The sequence below is a fragment of the Coregonus lavaretus genome (assembly GCF_964263955.1).
Source record: "Coregonus lavaretus genome assembly, chromosome: 30".
In the NCBI taxonomy this organism is placed as follows: domain Eukaryota; kingdom Metazoa; phylum Chordata; class Actinopteri; order Salmoniformes; family Salmonidae; genus Coregonus; species Coregonus lavaretus.
Window position 1 is genome coordinate 23,527,380 of NC_140017.1, and position 15,834 is coordinate 23,543,213.

The following is a 15,834-nucleotide window of genomic DNA, read 5'->3' on the forward strand; positions in this document are numbered from 1 at the left end:
TAGGGGACAGAATGCAGTCGGACCATCATATAATTAAATCATATACATTACTCTTACAGAATTTCACGTGGGCGAGGATATTGGAAATTTAATAAAAGCCTATTGGATGATAACTTGTTTTTAACTAGGACAGAGGAATTTATAACTGATTTTTTCTGACATAACATAGGTACAGCAAATCCCCTTATTGTATGGGACACCTTTAAATGTGCCTTTAGAGGCCATGCAACTCAATACTCATCTCGAAAACAAAAGCAATTTAGGTCAAAAGAGTCCACACTAACAAAGGAAATAGAAGGTCTAACAGAACCGATAGATAGCAATAAAAACTGTAACATAGAGGCTCAGAATAAATTAGAAGAAAAACTAAAAGAAATGGAGAAACTTATTCAAGAAAAATCAAGTGTAATATATTATAAAAATAAAGCAAACTGGATGGCATATGGGGAAAAATGCACCAAATTATTTTTTTATCTTGAACATAGGAATGCTACCAAAAATAATTTATTGAAACTGGTTACAAATGACGGCGTCACCCATGATTCACCAAATGATATTTTGAAGGAGGAAACAAAGTACTTTAAGCATATGTTTTCGTTTCAGTCGCCTCCATCTCCTCTAACTGAAGCAAATTGTAGAGATTTTTTTTCTATTGATAATGTAAAATTAACAGCCATACAGAAAGACTCATGTGAAGGTGAAACTTCTGGATGCAATTAAAGACTTTAAGTCCGGGAAAACTCCAGGGTTGGATGGCATACCAGTCGAGGTATACCAAACCTTTTTTGATATACTCAGAGGACAGATATTAGCATGTTTTAACCACTCCTACAGTGAGGGAAAAAAGTATTTGATCCCCTGCTGATTTTGTGCGATTGCCCACTGACAAAGACATGATCAGTCTATCATTTTAATGGTAGGTTTATTTGAACAGTGAGAGACAGAATAACAACAAAAAAATCCTGAGAAACGCATGTCAAAAATGTTATAAATTGATTTGCATTTTAATAAGGGAAATAAGTATTTGACCCCTCTGCAAAACATGACTTAGTACTTGGTGGCAAAACCCTTGTTGGTAATCACAGAGGTCAGACATTTCTTGTAGTTGGCCACCAGGTTTGCACATATCTCAGGAGGGATTTTGTCCCACTCCTCTTTGCAGGTCTTCTCCAAGTCATTAAGGTTTCGAGGCTGACGTTTGGCAACTCGAACCTTCAGCTCCCTCCACAGATTTTCTATGGGATTAAGGTCTGGAGACTGGCTAGGCCACTCCAGGACCTTAATGTGCTTCTTCTTGAGCCACTCCTTTGTTGCCTTGGCCGTGTGTTTTGGGTCATTGTCATGCTGGAATACCCATCCACGACCCATTTTCAATGCCCTGGCTGAGGGAAGGAGGTTCTCACCCAAGATTTGACGGTACATGGCCCTGTCCATCGTCCCTTTGATGCGGTGAAGTTGTCCTGTCCCCTTTGCAGAAAAACACCCCCAAAGCATAATGTTTCCACCTCCATGTTTGACGGTGGGGATGGTGTTCTTGGGGTCATAGGCAGCATTCCTCCTCCTCCAAACACGGCGAGTTGAGTTGATGCCAAAGAGCTCGATTTTGGTCTCATCTGACCACAACACTTTCACCCAGTTCTCCTCTGAATCATTCAGATGTTCATTGGCAAACTTCAGACGGGCCTGTATATGTGCTTTCTTGAGCAGGGGGACCTTGCAGGCGCTGCAGGATTTCAGTCCTTCACGGCGTAGTGTGTTACCAATTGTTTTCTTGGTGACTATGGTCCCAGCTGCCTTGAGATCATTGACAAGATCCTCCCGTGTAGTTCTGGGCTGATTCCTCACCGTTCTCATGATCATTGCAACTCCACGAGGTGAGATCTTGCATGGAGCCCCAGGCCGAGGGAGATTGACAGTTCTTTTGGGTTTCTTCCATTTGCGAATAATCGCACCAACTGTTGTCACCTTCTCACCAAGCTGCTTGGCGATGGTCTTGTAGCCCATTCCAGCCTTGTGTAGGTCTACAATCTTGTCCCTGACATCCTTGGAGAGCTCTTTGGTCTTGGCCATGGTGGAGAGTTTGGAATCTGATTGATTGATTGCTTCTGTGGACAGGTGTCTTTTATACAGGTAATAAACTGAGATTAGGAGCACTCCCTTTAAGAGTGTGCTCTAATCTCAGCTCGTTACCTGTATAAAAGACACCTGGGAGCCAGAAATCTTTCTGATTGAGAGGGGGTCAAATACTTACTACCATTAAAATTATAGACTGATCATTTCTTTGTCAGTGGGCAAACGTACAAAATCAGCAGGGGATCAAATACTTTTTTCCCTCACTGTATGTAAATGGTAGATTATCAGACACTCAAGTCGTGGTTAAACTCAAATATACTAATTGATAAAACACCATTTCTTTTTGAAAAAATGTTTAAAAAACGTATAATCTTCGTAAATGATATTATCGGTAGGACTGGTGGAGTTATGTCGCACATGCAGCTAACAAAAACATATGGAAATGTCTGCTCTACCCAAAATTACAACCAAATAATTGCAGCATTACCGCAAAAATGGAAAAGGAAAGTGAAAGGGGGAAAAAGTAATTAACTTGTCTGTTGGCCTTGCATTAAAGAATGTAATTGGTTAAAGAAAATTGTGATAAATAAAAAAGTATGCCAGTTTCATTTAAGGACCAAAGGATTGACAGCCGTCCCATATAGATTGCAAAATAGTTGGGAAGAGATTTTTGACGTAACGATTCCATGGCATAGTGTTTATGAATTGATACGCAAAACGACGCCAGTAGAATGTTATTTATATGGGGGATACAATCTTCCCAGCTCTGCAGATTTTGCTGCGAAGAGAATCATTAGATAATTTGTTTTGGTACTGTCCATTTGTAGCTTGTTTTTGGACACAGGTCCAGGAATGGCTAAAGGATTGCAATATTTACTTGGAGCTGACCCTGCAAATAGCACTACTGGGTGATCTGAAAAGTCATAGCAAAAATGTTTATATTCAATTTACGATCTGTAGAAACAATGAGAATAGAAAGGTTCAGAACTTTTGTAAAACATCACAGTACAGTTGAAAAATATATGGCAAATAGAAATCCAATATGGATGGTGTTACGAGATACAGTGGGGGAAAAAAGTATTTAGTCAGCCACCAATTGTGCAAGTTCTCCCACTTAAAAAGATGAGAGAGGCCTGTAATTTTCATCATAGGTACACGTCAACTATGACAGACAAATTGAGAAGAAAAAAAATCAAGAAAATCACATTGTAGGATTTTTCATGAATTTATTTGCAAATTATGGTGGAAAATAAGTATTTGGTCACCTACAAACAAGCAAGATTTCTGGCTCTCACAGACCTGTAACTTCTTCTTTAAGAGGCTCCTCTGTCCTCCACTCGTTACCTGTATTAATGGCACCTGTTTGAACTTGTTATCAGTATAAAAGACACCTGTCCACAACCTCAAACAGTCACACTCCAAACTCCACTATGGCCAAGACCAAAGAGCTGTCAAAGGACACCAGAAACAAAATTGTAGACCTGCACCAGGCTGGGAAGACTGAATCTGCAATAGGTAAGCAGCTTGGTTTAAAGAAATCAACTGTGGGAGCAATTATTAGGAAATGGAAGACATACAAGACCACTGATAATCTCCCTCAATCTGGGGCTCCACGCAAGATCTCACCCCGTGGGGTCAAAATGATCACAAGAACGGTGAGCAAAAATCCCAGAACCACACGGGGGGACCTAGTGAATGACCTGCAGAGAGCTGGGACCAAAGTAACAAAGCCTACCATCAGTAACACACTACGCCGCCAGGGACTTAAATCCTGCAGTGCCAGACGTGTCCCCCTGCTTAAGCCAGTACATGTCCAGGCCCGTCTGAAGTTTGCTAGAGTGCATTTGGATGATCCAGAAGAGGATTGGGAGAATGTCATATGGTCAGATGAAACCAAAATAGAACTTTTTGGTAAAAACTCAACTCGTCTTGTTTGGAGAACAAAGAATGCTGAGTTGCATCCAAAGAACACCATACCTACTGTGAAGCATGGGGGTGGAAACATCATGCTTTGGGGCTGTTTTTCTGCAAAGGGACCAGGACGACTGATCCGTGTAAAGGAAAGAATGAATGGGGCCATGTATCGTGAGATTTTGAGTGAAAACCTCCTTCCATCAGCAAGGGCATTGAAGATGAAACGTGGCTGGGTCTTTCAGCATGACAATGATCACAAACACACCGCCCGGGCAATGAAGGAGTGGCTTCGTAAGAAGCATTTCAAGGTCCTGGAGTGGCCTAGCCAGTCTCCAGATCTCAACCCCATAGAAAATCTTTGGAGGGAGTTGAAAGTCTGTGTTGCCCAGCGACAGCCCCAAAACATCACTGCTCTAGAGGAGATCTGCATGGAGGAATGGGCCAAAATACCAGCAACAGTGTGTGAAAACCTTGTGAAGACTTACAGAAAACGTTTGACCTGTGTCATTGCCAACAAAGGGTATATAACAAAGTATTGAGAAACTTTTGTTATTGACCAAATACTTATTTTCCACCATAATTTGCAAATAAATTCATTAAAAATCCTACAATGTGATTTTCTGGATTTTTTTTCCTCATTTTGTCTGTCATAGTTGACGTGTACCTATTATGAAAATTACAGGCCTCTCATCTTTTTAAGTGGGAGAACTTGCACAATTGGTGGCTGACTAAATACTTTTTTCCCCCACTGTATGTATATATTGGATTACTGCAACTCGCTGTTGACTGGGCTCCCTGCCTGTGCCATTAAACCCCTACAACTCATCCAGAATGCCGCAGCCCGTCTGGTGTTCAACCTTCCCAAGTTCTCTCACGTCACCCCGCTCCTCCGCACACTCCACTGGCTTCCAGTTGAAGCTCGCATCTGCTACAAGACCATGGTGCTTGCCTACGGAGCTGTGAGGGGAATGGCACCTCCGTACCTTCAGGCTCTGATCAGTCCCTACACCCAAACGAGGGCATTGCGTTCATCCACATCTGGCCTGCTGGCCCCACTACCTCTGCGGAAGCACAGTTCCCGCTCAGCCCAGTCAAAACTGTTCGCTGCTCTGGCACCCCAATGGTGGAACAAGCTCCCTCACAACGCTAGGACAGCGGAGTCACTCACCACCTTCCAGAGACACTTGAAACCCCACCTCTTTAAGGAATACCTGGAATAGTATAAAGTCATCCTTCTACCCCCCCTTACCCCACCACCAAAAAAAAAAAAAAAATATATTGTAAAGTGGTTATCCCACTGGCTATAAGGTGAATGCACCAATTTGTAAGTCGCTCTGGATAAGAGCGTCTGCTAAATGACGTAAATGTAAATGTAAATATATATTTGCGAGTAAAAAAACATATGGGGGATTGGAAGTGATGCAGACAATTACATTGATGGAAGTTACAATCTATCTGAAATATTAAAGCTGATCTACCCTCTAAAAAAAAATATATATAAAAAAATAAAAAAATAATAAGATGATTAAATAACTACTTCACACAGTGAAATAACCAGTAGTCATAAACACTCTCACATTTAAACATTCTCCTCTTGGGCAAAGATCTAAGAAAATAAAAAAGAAGCAATACTTCATGAAAATGAACGTGGGGAACATTGCATGACATAAAGTGATTACATTATTATTTTACATTTTAGTAGACGCTCTTATCCAGAGCGACTTACAGTTAGTGAGTGCATAAATTTTTTCATACTGGTCCCCCGTGGGAATTGAACCCACAACCCTGGCGTTGCAAGCACCATGCTCTACCAACTGAGCTACACGGGACTATTATGAGTTACTACATTATCTGTTAGTTATTACATGATAATTTGCTGTAGGCTATGCCTGCAGGGCCCTTCACTCGTAACCCCCCTCTTGCTGTTTTTCACAAAACAAACCAAAAATAATAAGAGGAAGAAAAATGATGGTAATTTATTAGTAACATAGAGATATTGTTGCGAGAGACTAATAGAGTACATCAGTAATGGCGCCTTTTTGTAGGCACTAACGGAAGCTAACTCTGCAATGGCTCGTTGGCCAAAGCCTATGGGGAAATGAATGGGTTTTTTGTGGGTTTTTTGGATAAACAACAAAAATAAGGTATTCGGTAAACACAGGTTTAGGAGATCTTATGCTTGTTGTTCTATTAGATCATCTTCATCAGCCAACATCACTTTGTGAATTTTTAAGTGGTCCTCTGATAGCTCAGCTGGTAGAGCACGGCGCTTGTAACGCCAAGGTAGTGGGTTCGATCCCCGGGACCACCCATACACAAAAATGTATGCACGCATGACTGTAAGTCGCTTTGGATAAAAGCGTCTGCTAAATGGCATATTATTATTTACAGTGCATTCGGAAAGTATTCGGACCCCTTGACTTTTTCTACATTTTGTTACGTTACAGCCTTATTCTAAAATTGATTAAATCGTTTTTTTCCCCTCATCAATCTACACACAATACCCCATAACGACAAAACAAAAACAGGTTTTTAGACATTTTTGCAAATTTATAGAAGAAAATAAAACTGAAATATTACATTTACATAAGTATTCAGACCCTTTACTCAGTACTTCCTTGAAGCACCTTTGGCAGCGCAAACATTTTTTTGTTCTAAAAACCTGTTTTCGATTAGTCATTATGGGGTATTTTGTGTAGATTGATGAGGATTTTTATTTATTTAATCAATTTTAGAATAAGGCTGTAATGTAACAAAATGTGGAAAAAGTCAAGGGGTTTGAATACTTTCAGAATGCACTGTATGTAATCAAAACAAGCACATAGAGCACATAAAGGCTTAATAATTAATAAAGGTAATGTTACCTGACTGATATCTCATAGAACAAAACGTATAAGATCTCCTAAGCCTGTGTTAACCTTATTTTCTGCATTTATCCCAATTAATTTCCCCCATAGGAATGGCCAACGAACCAGAGGTAGAAAATGCTAACTAATTTCAGGTTTTTAGGACTACAAGCTGACAAGCTCGATTGTGTGATGTCCTCCTACCTCACAAAGTTACTACAAACTAAAGGCCAAACTGATGCTGTAGTACGGCGCATTAGACCTGTTCTTTGCATGTCTTTTTCAAATCTATTTTCATTTTGAGCCTGTAATTTAGGTGGATCCATTACTAAATTATTTACTTTTATTGCGGAGGAACCACACAGCCCTGAGAGAAGAAAACACCAAACTATGGTCTTCAATTACAGACCTCACAGTTTGGTGGAACCATGCCTGTGACTATCCCCTCCCCTCCACAGTCGACCTCATCAGTCTTTCTATACTCTGGGAGTGCTGAAAATGACACATTCAGGGGATTTCGTCTGCCCTCCATCTCTATCAAATCTGCTCTTCTTAAAATCCCCCACAGTCCATACAGTCAGAGGAATCCCTAACACTGTTCAACACTAGTCTACACACTACATCACCTTTTACTGCAAAAATATAGCTCCTAAGCACTATTTATCTACTGTCTGACTGTTAAGATTTATGAACCCCATAAATAATGTGGTCGTAAAGAGAGTGAGAAAGATGGCATACATGCAGGCGTGGTTGTGTAGATGGGGAGTTATTACCAATCCCGGCTATAATGGGGTCATATCAGATTACTTCAGACTAAAACAACAATAATACAGATCAGTGATTTACTGTTATTTGCTTTGGTTAATGTCTGTTCTGGTTCATCTTTTACTAAAATAAACTGTAGTACAGTATGTGTTGTGTCCTGCTATGAGTATGGGGTATAGTATGGTATAGGTTACGTCCCAGATGACACCCTATTCCCTATATTGTGCATTATCTTTGACCAGAGCCTATGGGCCCTGGTCAAAAGAAGTGCACTATAAAGAGAATAGGGTGTCATTTGGGACTCACCCACAGAGTGGGGTATAGTATGCCTCCCTCCCCAGCTGCTCTGTTTGTGACAGCGAGACTGGAAGGTGCTCTGAAATGGAGCCCAACTGCAGGTCAATACTTCCAGACTCTGCGGCTGCAGTGCTTTTCCTCTCTCAGTCACTGAAATGTCTTCATTTCCCCTGCCGCTACACACACCCAGCTCCGCTTCTCTCCCCTGCTCGCCTCTCCTCCGCCTGACATGTTCCATTTCTTTCTCCTGTTTTTATTTCTCCATTTCCCAAACTTAGCAACCTTTTGTAGTGGGGCTACCTGTTCTGTCTTCCCTATTGTATACCAGCCTCCTTAATCCTCACATCATTCAGTTTCAACTCCCTATTTTTCCTCAAGCAGCAGCATAGGCACTGACATGTGGCATGGGATTTAGGAAATTAAAGTCTGTATTATTAGGAGATTCATGTGAGGTTAAATCAATGCAAGTCATTCAGGATATCATGATTCCAGTAGTTTGCTAAATCACTGTCACCCTTGAGATCAATGAAACATGATCCCATGGCTAAATTTTAATGTGGGGAATCTGAGAGGGGGGAATTTTTCTTAAAACTTTGTTACTATAGAGTATTACAGTATGAGTCATAATACCCATAAAACCTAGCGGTCAAACAAGGAAATGGTTTCGATAAGACCTCCAAGCCATAAAATGGCCACCCGGACTATTTACACTGACACCCCTCCCCCCTTTGTTTTTACACTTCTGCTACTCGCTGTTTATTATCTATGCATAGTCACTTTACCCCTACCTACCTACAAATTACCTCGACTAACCTGTAATATTTAGTAAATATTTTCTTAACTCTATTTCTTGAACTGTAAGTAAGCATTTCACGGTAAGGTCTACACCTGTTATATTTGGCGCATGTGACAAATAAAATTAGATTTAGATTTGAATCTTTTTTCCACCATTCATTTTTCCCATAGGGGATTTTAGAAACACTTAAAATAAGGTATGTGTTTCGTGTAGGCCTACCGTGGCGTGACATTTTGATAACCGTGTAAATCTCTCTAGGACAATGTGACATTTATAAATATATTAGCCTGTATTTACCCCCCAAAAATGAAATGCTAACTAGCTGCTAATGTGGCTATCATAAAGAACTACAAATGCCATGATGATCTGGACGAGACTGCCGAATCGAGGCAAAATGTTGTAATGAATAAATTGGCAACATTTCTTTCAATTGACAATTCTGTGAACTGTCTTGTGCAAGTTTTAAATTGACACAATACCGTTAGCAAAGGTGTCAGCTAGAGATGATGTGCAGGAGCTGGAAGGGATTTGTAGTCTTGCATGATGTCTACTCATCATTTTTAAATTTGAGAGTAAATAGAGCCGAATATATTGATAAAAGTCACCATGTCTGAGAGAGATTTACATGGTTATCAAAACGTCACGCCAGGGTAAGCCTACACCAAACACAGCCCTTATTTTCAGTGTTTCTAAAATTCCCTATGGGAAAAATGAAAGGTGGAAAAACAATTGGAACCATTTCCTGTTTGACAGCTAGGTTTTATGTGGTCCTCTGTAGCTCAGCTGGTAGAGCACAGCGCTTGTAATGCCAAGGTAGTGAGTTCGATCCCCGGGACCACCCATACACAAAAATGTATGCACGCATGACTGTAAGTCGCTTTGGATAAAAGCATCTGCTAAATGGCATATTATCATTTATATTATTATGGGTATTATGACACCTCCACTGTGGGCCAAATATTTTTGTAACTAAGATAGACCACAGCCTGTCGTTTCCAATGGGAACAAATGAGTCAGTGGGCAGAACAAGCAAGGAGGTAGGCAGAGTCAAGCACTAGATATCGAGATCCTATTGGCGCGTTCTAGCAAACATTTGCCGATTTCCGTTAGGGAACGCCTACTCTGTGAAATCCGCGTGTGCAACAACTCAATTCGCCTTTGCACTCCTTCTAAACAACTGCAGTTTTTTGTTTTTTTACTTTGGTAAAGTCTACAAAACTTTGTCCACTCTTTTCGGCACAGATTCTAGTTTTACGAACAGAAAACTGTATTGAGATCAAATGTTTAATTGATGAGAAAATGTGCAGAATGATGGGCCAGAATCCATCTCGTTCCATCTTCTCCCACTGCCGGCCAATGGGCTTCCTCTCACTACCATATATCTGGTAGTGAGTGGAAACGCAAAGTGGATATTTCACATTTATACGTCCAGTGAAATATCTGTCTCAGTCATTGTTCTATCTGTGGTGGGGCTCTATTCCAATCACTAGCTTGCGCCAGTCAAGTGAACGGTCTGTCATTCCACTCAAGAAAGAATAGAAACAGCAAACTTCATTAAAGCGCACAACAAACGAAATGGTCTGACACCTGAGATTAGCTAACGTTAGTTAGTTTTCAGCACACTATATCAGTTACTGTAAATAGATGCGGCAGAGCCACACAATAGATCAAGCAACATTTCTGTAGTTGCGATGGCAAATTTCGATTCGAAAGATGCCGGGGAAAAAGTGAACTTCATTACATTTGTTAGTAATAACGTACAGTAGCTAATGGAGTAAATACTAGAACGTTAACTAGCCTTGGGTTCATTCTTTAACTGAGGGAATATTAGCTAACTTTAACAGAGACAATTCACACAAACAACCTATTCGTCCCAACAAAACTGGTAACTCGCGACTGTACACACACACACACACACACACACACACACACAAGACAGCACAACCCACTTCGACACACAGGTCGTTCCCATTCCGGCCATAGAATTAGCATTCCCGTTAGCAAAGCTAGCTAGCTACAGTACTTTATCACGTAACGTTAGCTACCAACAACAACTTCAATATCCAGAACTTTAAAATACATTCGTAAATCGAGAAGTTAAAGGAAACTAATAACTTACAGGTAAACCCATAAATGAGAAGCAAAACTGTGGCGGCTTGCAGTCCATTGAGCGGCAGAGTCTTGTGGTAATCGAGTAGCAATCTTTTCGCCATGATTTCCCAGTGCACTTTCGCTCCTTACCTCGTTCAGCTTCTACGTCTGTTCTACTGCTGATTGCTTGCTTGCTTCTCTAGCAACTCCTCTCCATAGCGACCGCCCGGGCGCGTGAGCTGTAGCACTTCTGGGATTGACAGGGGCTCTCACACACCTTAATCAGTCAACAAATTCATTTGTTTATGCAACTTGTAAATACATGCATCAATTCTACAGTGTATAGCTAAGTAGTTAATGTGTCAATACTTTATAGACCTTTATTAGACTTAAACCCCTTATTATCGACCAATGACTAAATGAAATTGAAATGGTGCACTGCAAATTATCTTATATCAGTCATCCACTCAGGAATAGCTCAAATATAATTTCACAATTAGGCATATTTTTGTTGTGATACTGTACTTCATATGGCATTTCATTTCTATCAGTTGTGTAATGGAGTCGATCCTGTGTCAGTGATCACTTTGAGAATGATTCCTTGTCTGACAGACATTAATCAAATAAACATTTAAGAGAGGGCAAGACCTGAGTCAAGATCCTTTAAAACGTGTTAATTAAGTCTAAACAGCAGTGTTGGGATGGTTTACAGCCCCTTTAAAGAAAACACAGCAGCACCATTGCATAGCACCATTGCCAGGTTACCACAAAATTAACAATAAAGTCTCCATTTGGATGAGTGATAATCTTCTCATCAATGAGAATGATGGTTTTATCAGAAGTATTCACACCTCTTGACTTTTTCAACATTTTGTTGTGTTACAGCCTGAATTTAAAATGGATTAAATTGAGATTTTGTTATCAATGGCCTACACACAATACCCCATAATGTCAAAGTTGAATTATATATTTTGAAATTTTTACAAATTAATTAAAAATGAAAAGCTGAAATATCTTGAGTCAATAAGTATTCGGCCCCTTTGTTATGGCAAACCTAAATAAGTTCAGGAGTAAAAATTTGCTTAACAAGTCACATAATAAGTTGCATGGACTCACTCTGTGTGCAATAATAGTGTTTAACATATTTTTTGAATGATTGCCTCATCTCTGTACCCCACACATACAATTACCTGTAAGGTCCCTCAGTCGAGCAGTGAATTTCAAACACAGATTCAACCACAAAGACCAAGGAGGTTTTCCAATGCCTCGCAAAGAAGGGCAGGTATTGGTAGATGGGTAAAAATAAAAAAGCAGACATTGAATATCCCTTTGAGCATGGTGAAGTTATTAATTAAACTTTGGATGGTGTATCAATACACCCAGTCACTACAAAGATACAGGCATCCTTCCTAACTCAGTTGCCGGAGAGGAAGGAAACCGCTCAGGGATTTCACCCTGAGGCCAATGGTGACTTTAAAACAGTTACAGAGTTTAATGGCTGCGATAGGAGAAAACTGAGGATGGATCAACAACATTGTAGTTAATCCACAATACTAACCTAATTGACAGAGTGAAATGAAGGAAGCCTGTAAAGAATACAAATATTCCAAAACATGCATCATGTTTGCAACAAGGCACAAAAGTAATAATGCATAAAATGTGGCAAAGCAATTTACTTTTTGTCTTGAATACAAAGTGTTATGTTTGGGGCAAATCCAATACAACACATTACTGAGTACCACTCTCCATATTTTCAAGCATTGTGGTGTCTGCGTCATGTTATGGGTATGCTTGTAATCGTTAAGGACTGAGGAGTTTTTCTGGATAAAAAATTAACATAATGGAGCTAAGCACAGGCAAAATCCTAGAGGAAAACCTGACTCAGTCTGCTTTCCACCAGACACTGGGAGATTAATTCACCTTTCAGCAGGACAGTAACCTAAAACACAACGCCAAATATACACTGGAGTTGCTTACCAAGAAGACAGTGAATGTTCCTGATTTGCCAAGTTAGTTTTGACTTAAATCTACTTGAAAATGTATGGCAAGACCTGAACATGTTTGTTTAGAAAGGATCAACAACCAACTTGACAGAGCTTGAGGAAATTTGAAAAGAATAATGGTTAAATGTTGCACAATCCAGGTGTGGAAAGCTCTTAGAGACTTACCCAGAAAGACACAATGCTGTAATCACTGCCAAAGGTGGTTCTACAAAGTATTGACTCAGGGGAGTGAATACTTATGTAAATGAGATATTTCTGTATTTCATTTTCAATCAATTTACAAACATTTCTAAAAACATGTTTCACTTTGTCATTATGGGGCATTGTGTGTAGATGGGTGAGAAAAAAAATCGATTTAATCAATTTTTTATTCAGACTGTAACACAACAAAATGTGGAATATGTCAAGGGGTATGAATACTTTCTGAAGGCACTGTATACCCCACTCACCCTGAAAATGAATGTTGGGCTACCACCCGCCTTTACTACCTACACATTTCAGAAGGTGTTTCACCAAACAATGTTTCTGTGGCATTTCCTTGTCTGTTTTCCTGTGTGCATTCATGTGTTGTAAAAATACAAAGATAACACTAGAAAGTGGCAAATCCAAATGTTTGTCAGGGAACACCAGTTGTTTGGCAAATAAAGAACAAACAAACCTTAATGATTCCTAGTCATATAAGCAAAATAGACAGACAGGCACATGCAGACTGAAAACGAACACTTGTGTATAGGCTTGCAAACACCGAGATAAAATTCCAAGGCAACAATGGGGGAATGTAAGTGACACAGAGTTAATATTAACCTCAAGAGGCAGTTCAACCTACAAAGGTGTCACAGAACAATTAGAGCAGTAAACTGGTGTGGTGTCACAGTGCCAAGCAAGACAGGCAGAGAGAGCAGTCACATGCCACAAAGGCATTCCACACACAGATGAAGAATTACTGACACTGACACACCAGTAAGGCGTTCACCCTGCACACTCACTAACCAGTAACAGAAACATACTGGAGAACAGCTTTTCTGTGACACATAGCAAATATGTCACTTGTTAGTTTGTAGCACCAGATACATATCCATATCCATAAGAAAACAAACATGAAGCTGAGCTATAACTTTGTTGCAGGCTGCATCTATAACAATGTCCATTCTGCCTCTGTATGCACTGGGGTGTGTATGACATCTTCATAGCGAGGCCCTACAACAGCTGTAACTGAAAAATATTTGTTCTCTTAGATCTTCCCATTTACCCTAATCAATCACCCTCCCCAGACCACTTCAGAAATTAATTGTATGTTATGTTAATGTTGCTCGGTGCAATGGAAATACTTAAAATAGTAGCTTGTTGATGGGATTATTAATCAAATCATTTATTTCCGTTTCATTTTATACTAAGGTAATAGGATCTGGTAGTGGTATAGCACAGATCTGGTCAGAACTTTTTCCCGATCATAATAAGGAATTCCTGTGCTAGAATCAAATGGTTTATTGAGCCTTCATGGTGTGCGACCAGTAGGTGCACATCCACAGGCTGCTGTCTGGGGCATTTGGTTTTACAATCTGTAAAAACAGCCTTTGTTACAATTGACATTCCTCCCCAGTCGGTCACATTGGAGATTGTCAGAGAGCCAGCCCTAGTACACCTCAAACCCCCACGTCCCACACCCGCCTCCCGCTGTCCCTTCTCCTGCCAAGGCTTGGCCATCTAAGAGCAGTCTTGGGAGGATGGAGGTCATCCCAGTGCTGACGCGACACACTTTTGTTTACAGCTTGAGTGGGGCCTTTCTCTGCGGCTTAACTTGACCTTAAGGGACGTGAGGGAACACAATTATACCTCAATCGCTTTACGGATATGCATTCTCACAGATTATCCCTAAAATAATCTCTTACTGTAAATCATTATCATCACGGACTATTCAGTTGGCTTACTATGAGCAGCTATTTCTGATCTCTAACAATTGTTTGCCATGTTAAAAAAGTGTTATGTTAGCTTTGGCTACATAAGGACGTTATCCAGTCATATGAATGTCTCTCTGTCTAGAGCTTAGTGTGCAGCTTTCTACTGAGGTATGAGAAAAGTATTGTCAAACTACTATGTAATTACAGTTTTTCTCAATCGCATACAAGCAATTTTGTGATCTACGCTGAAATGTATCTATAGCGGAACGGCAATGATCAAATGCTGAAATACATTTACAGAACTTCTGATAATTGACTTGCTTTGTACCTGACTTGCATATCTTAGACCACCTTTTGCTAAACTTTAAATACAAATGTCCTCAGTGAATACAACATTTTGTTATGTTTTGTTTACCGAAAATTAACACATTGTTTTCAACAGAAGAGAAAGGTGTGCAATTGTGTTCACTGTTTCTGGCAATCAGTAAATACTACTGTCGAAAAATTAAGAAATGTCGTAACGAATCCAATTAACAAACCAAATAGCACTGTAACAGTAATACAAATACAATCTATACGTATACACACCAGATGAATATTTTCAAGATATACTAAGAATGATATGTACAACAGTAGATATATAGTATAAAGTGGGTAAAACAGTATTTAAACATTATTGATAAAGTGGCCAGTGTTCAATGACTCTATGTACGTAGGGCAGCAGTCTCTAAGAGTACTGGGTGGTAGCTGTAAGAATATAGAGCCGGGACACCATACTGTTAGCCTTAGGAAACTGTTTAGTAAGTTTAACACCGGATATCTTTACAGAGCATTATGGGTACTGTAGTACATCATGCTACATTAGCCAGCTGGTGACAGTGTCTAAGGTTCAGGGCAGGGTACTGGGCGGAGTCCGGCTAGTGGTGACTGTTTAACAGTCTAATGGCCTGGAGATAGAAGCTGTTTATCAGTCTCTCGGTCCCAGCTTGGATGCACCTGTACTGTCTGAGACTCTCCAGTAGCGGGGGGAACAGGCTGTGGCTAATGTCCTTGATGATCTTTTTGGCCTTCCTGTGACGCCGGGTGCTGTAGATGTCCTGGTGGGCAGGCAGTGTGCCCCTGATGATGCGTCGGGCTGATGGCACTACCCT

General features: G+C 40.2%; 1 protein-coding gene across 1 annotated transcript in view; it reads right to left on the reverse strand.

The window, feature by feature from the left end:
- LOC311105408 (nectin-3-like protein) overlaps positions 1 to 10,954 on the reverse strand; it is an 80,934-nt gene extending 69,980 nt beyond the window's left edge. The window contains exon 1 of the mRNA XM_084147559.1: positions 10,811 to 10,954. Coding sequence (XP_084003685.1) covers positions 10,811 to 10,904 — 94 coding nt within the window. The 5' untranslated portion in view covers positions 10,905 to 10,954. The remainder of the gene's footprint in view (positions 1 to 10,810) is intronic.
- Positions 10,955 to 15,834: the final 4,880 nt, after the last annotated feature.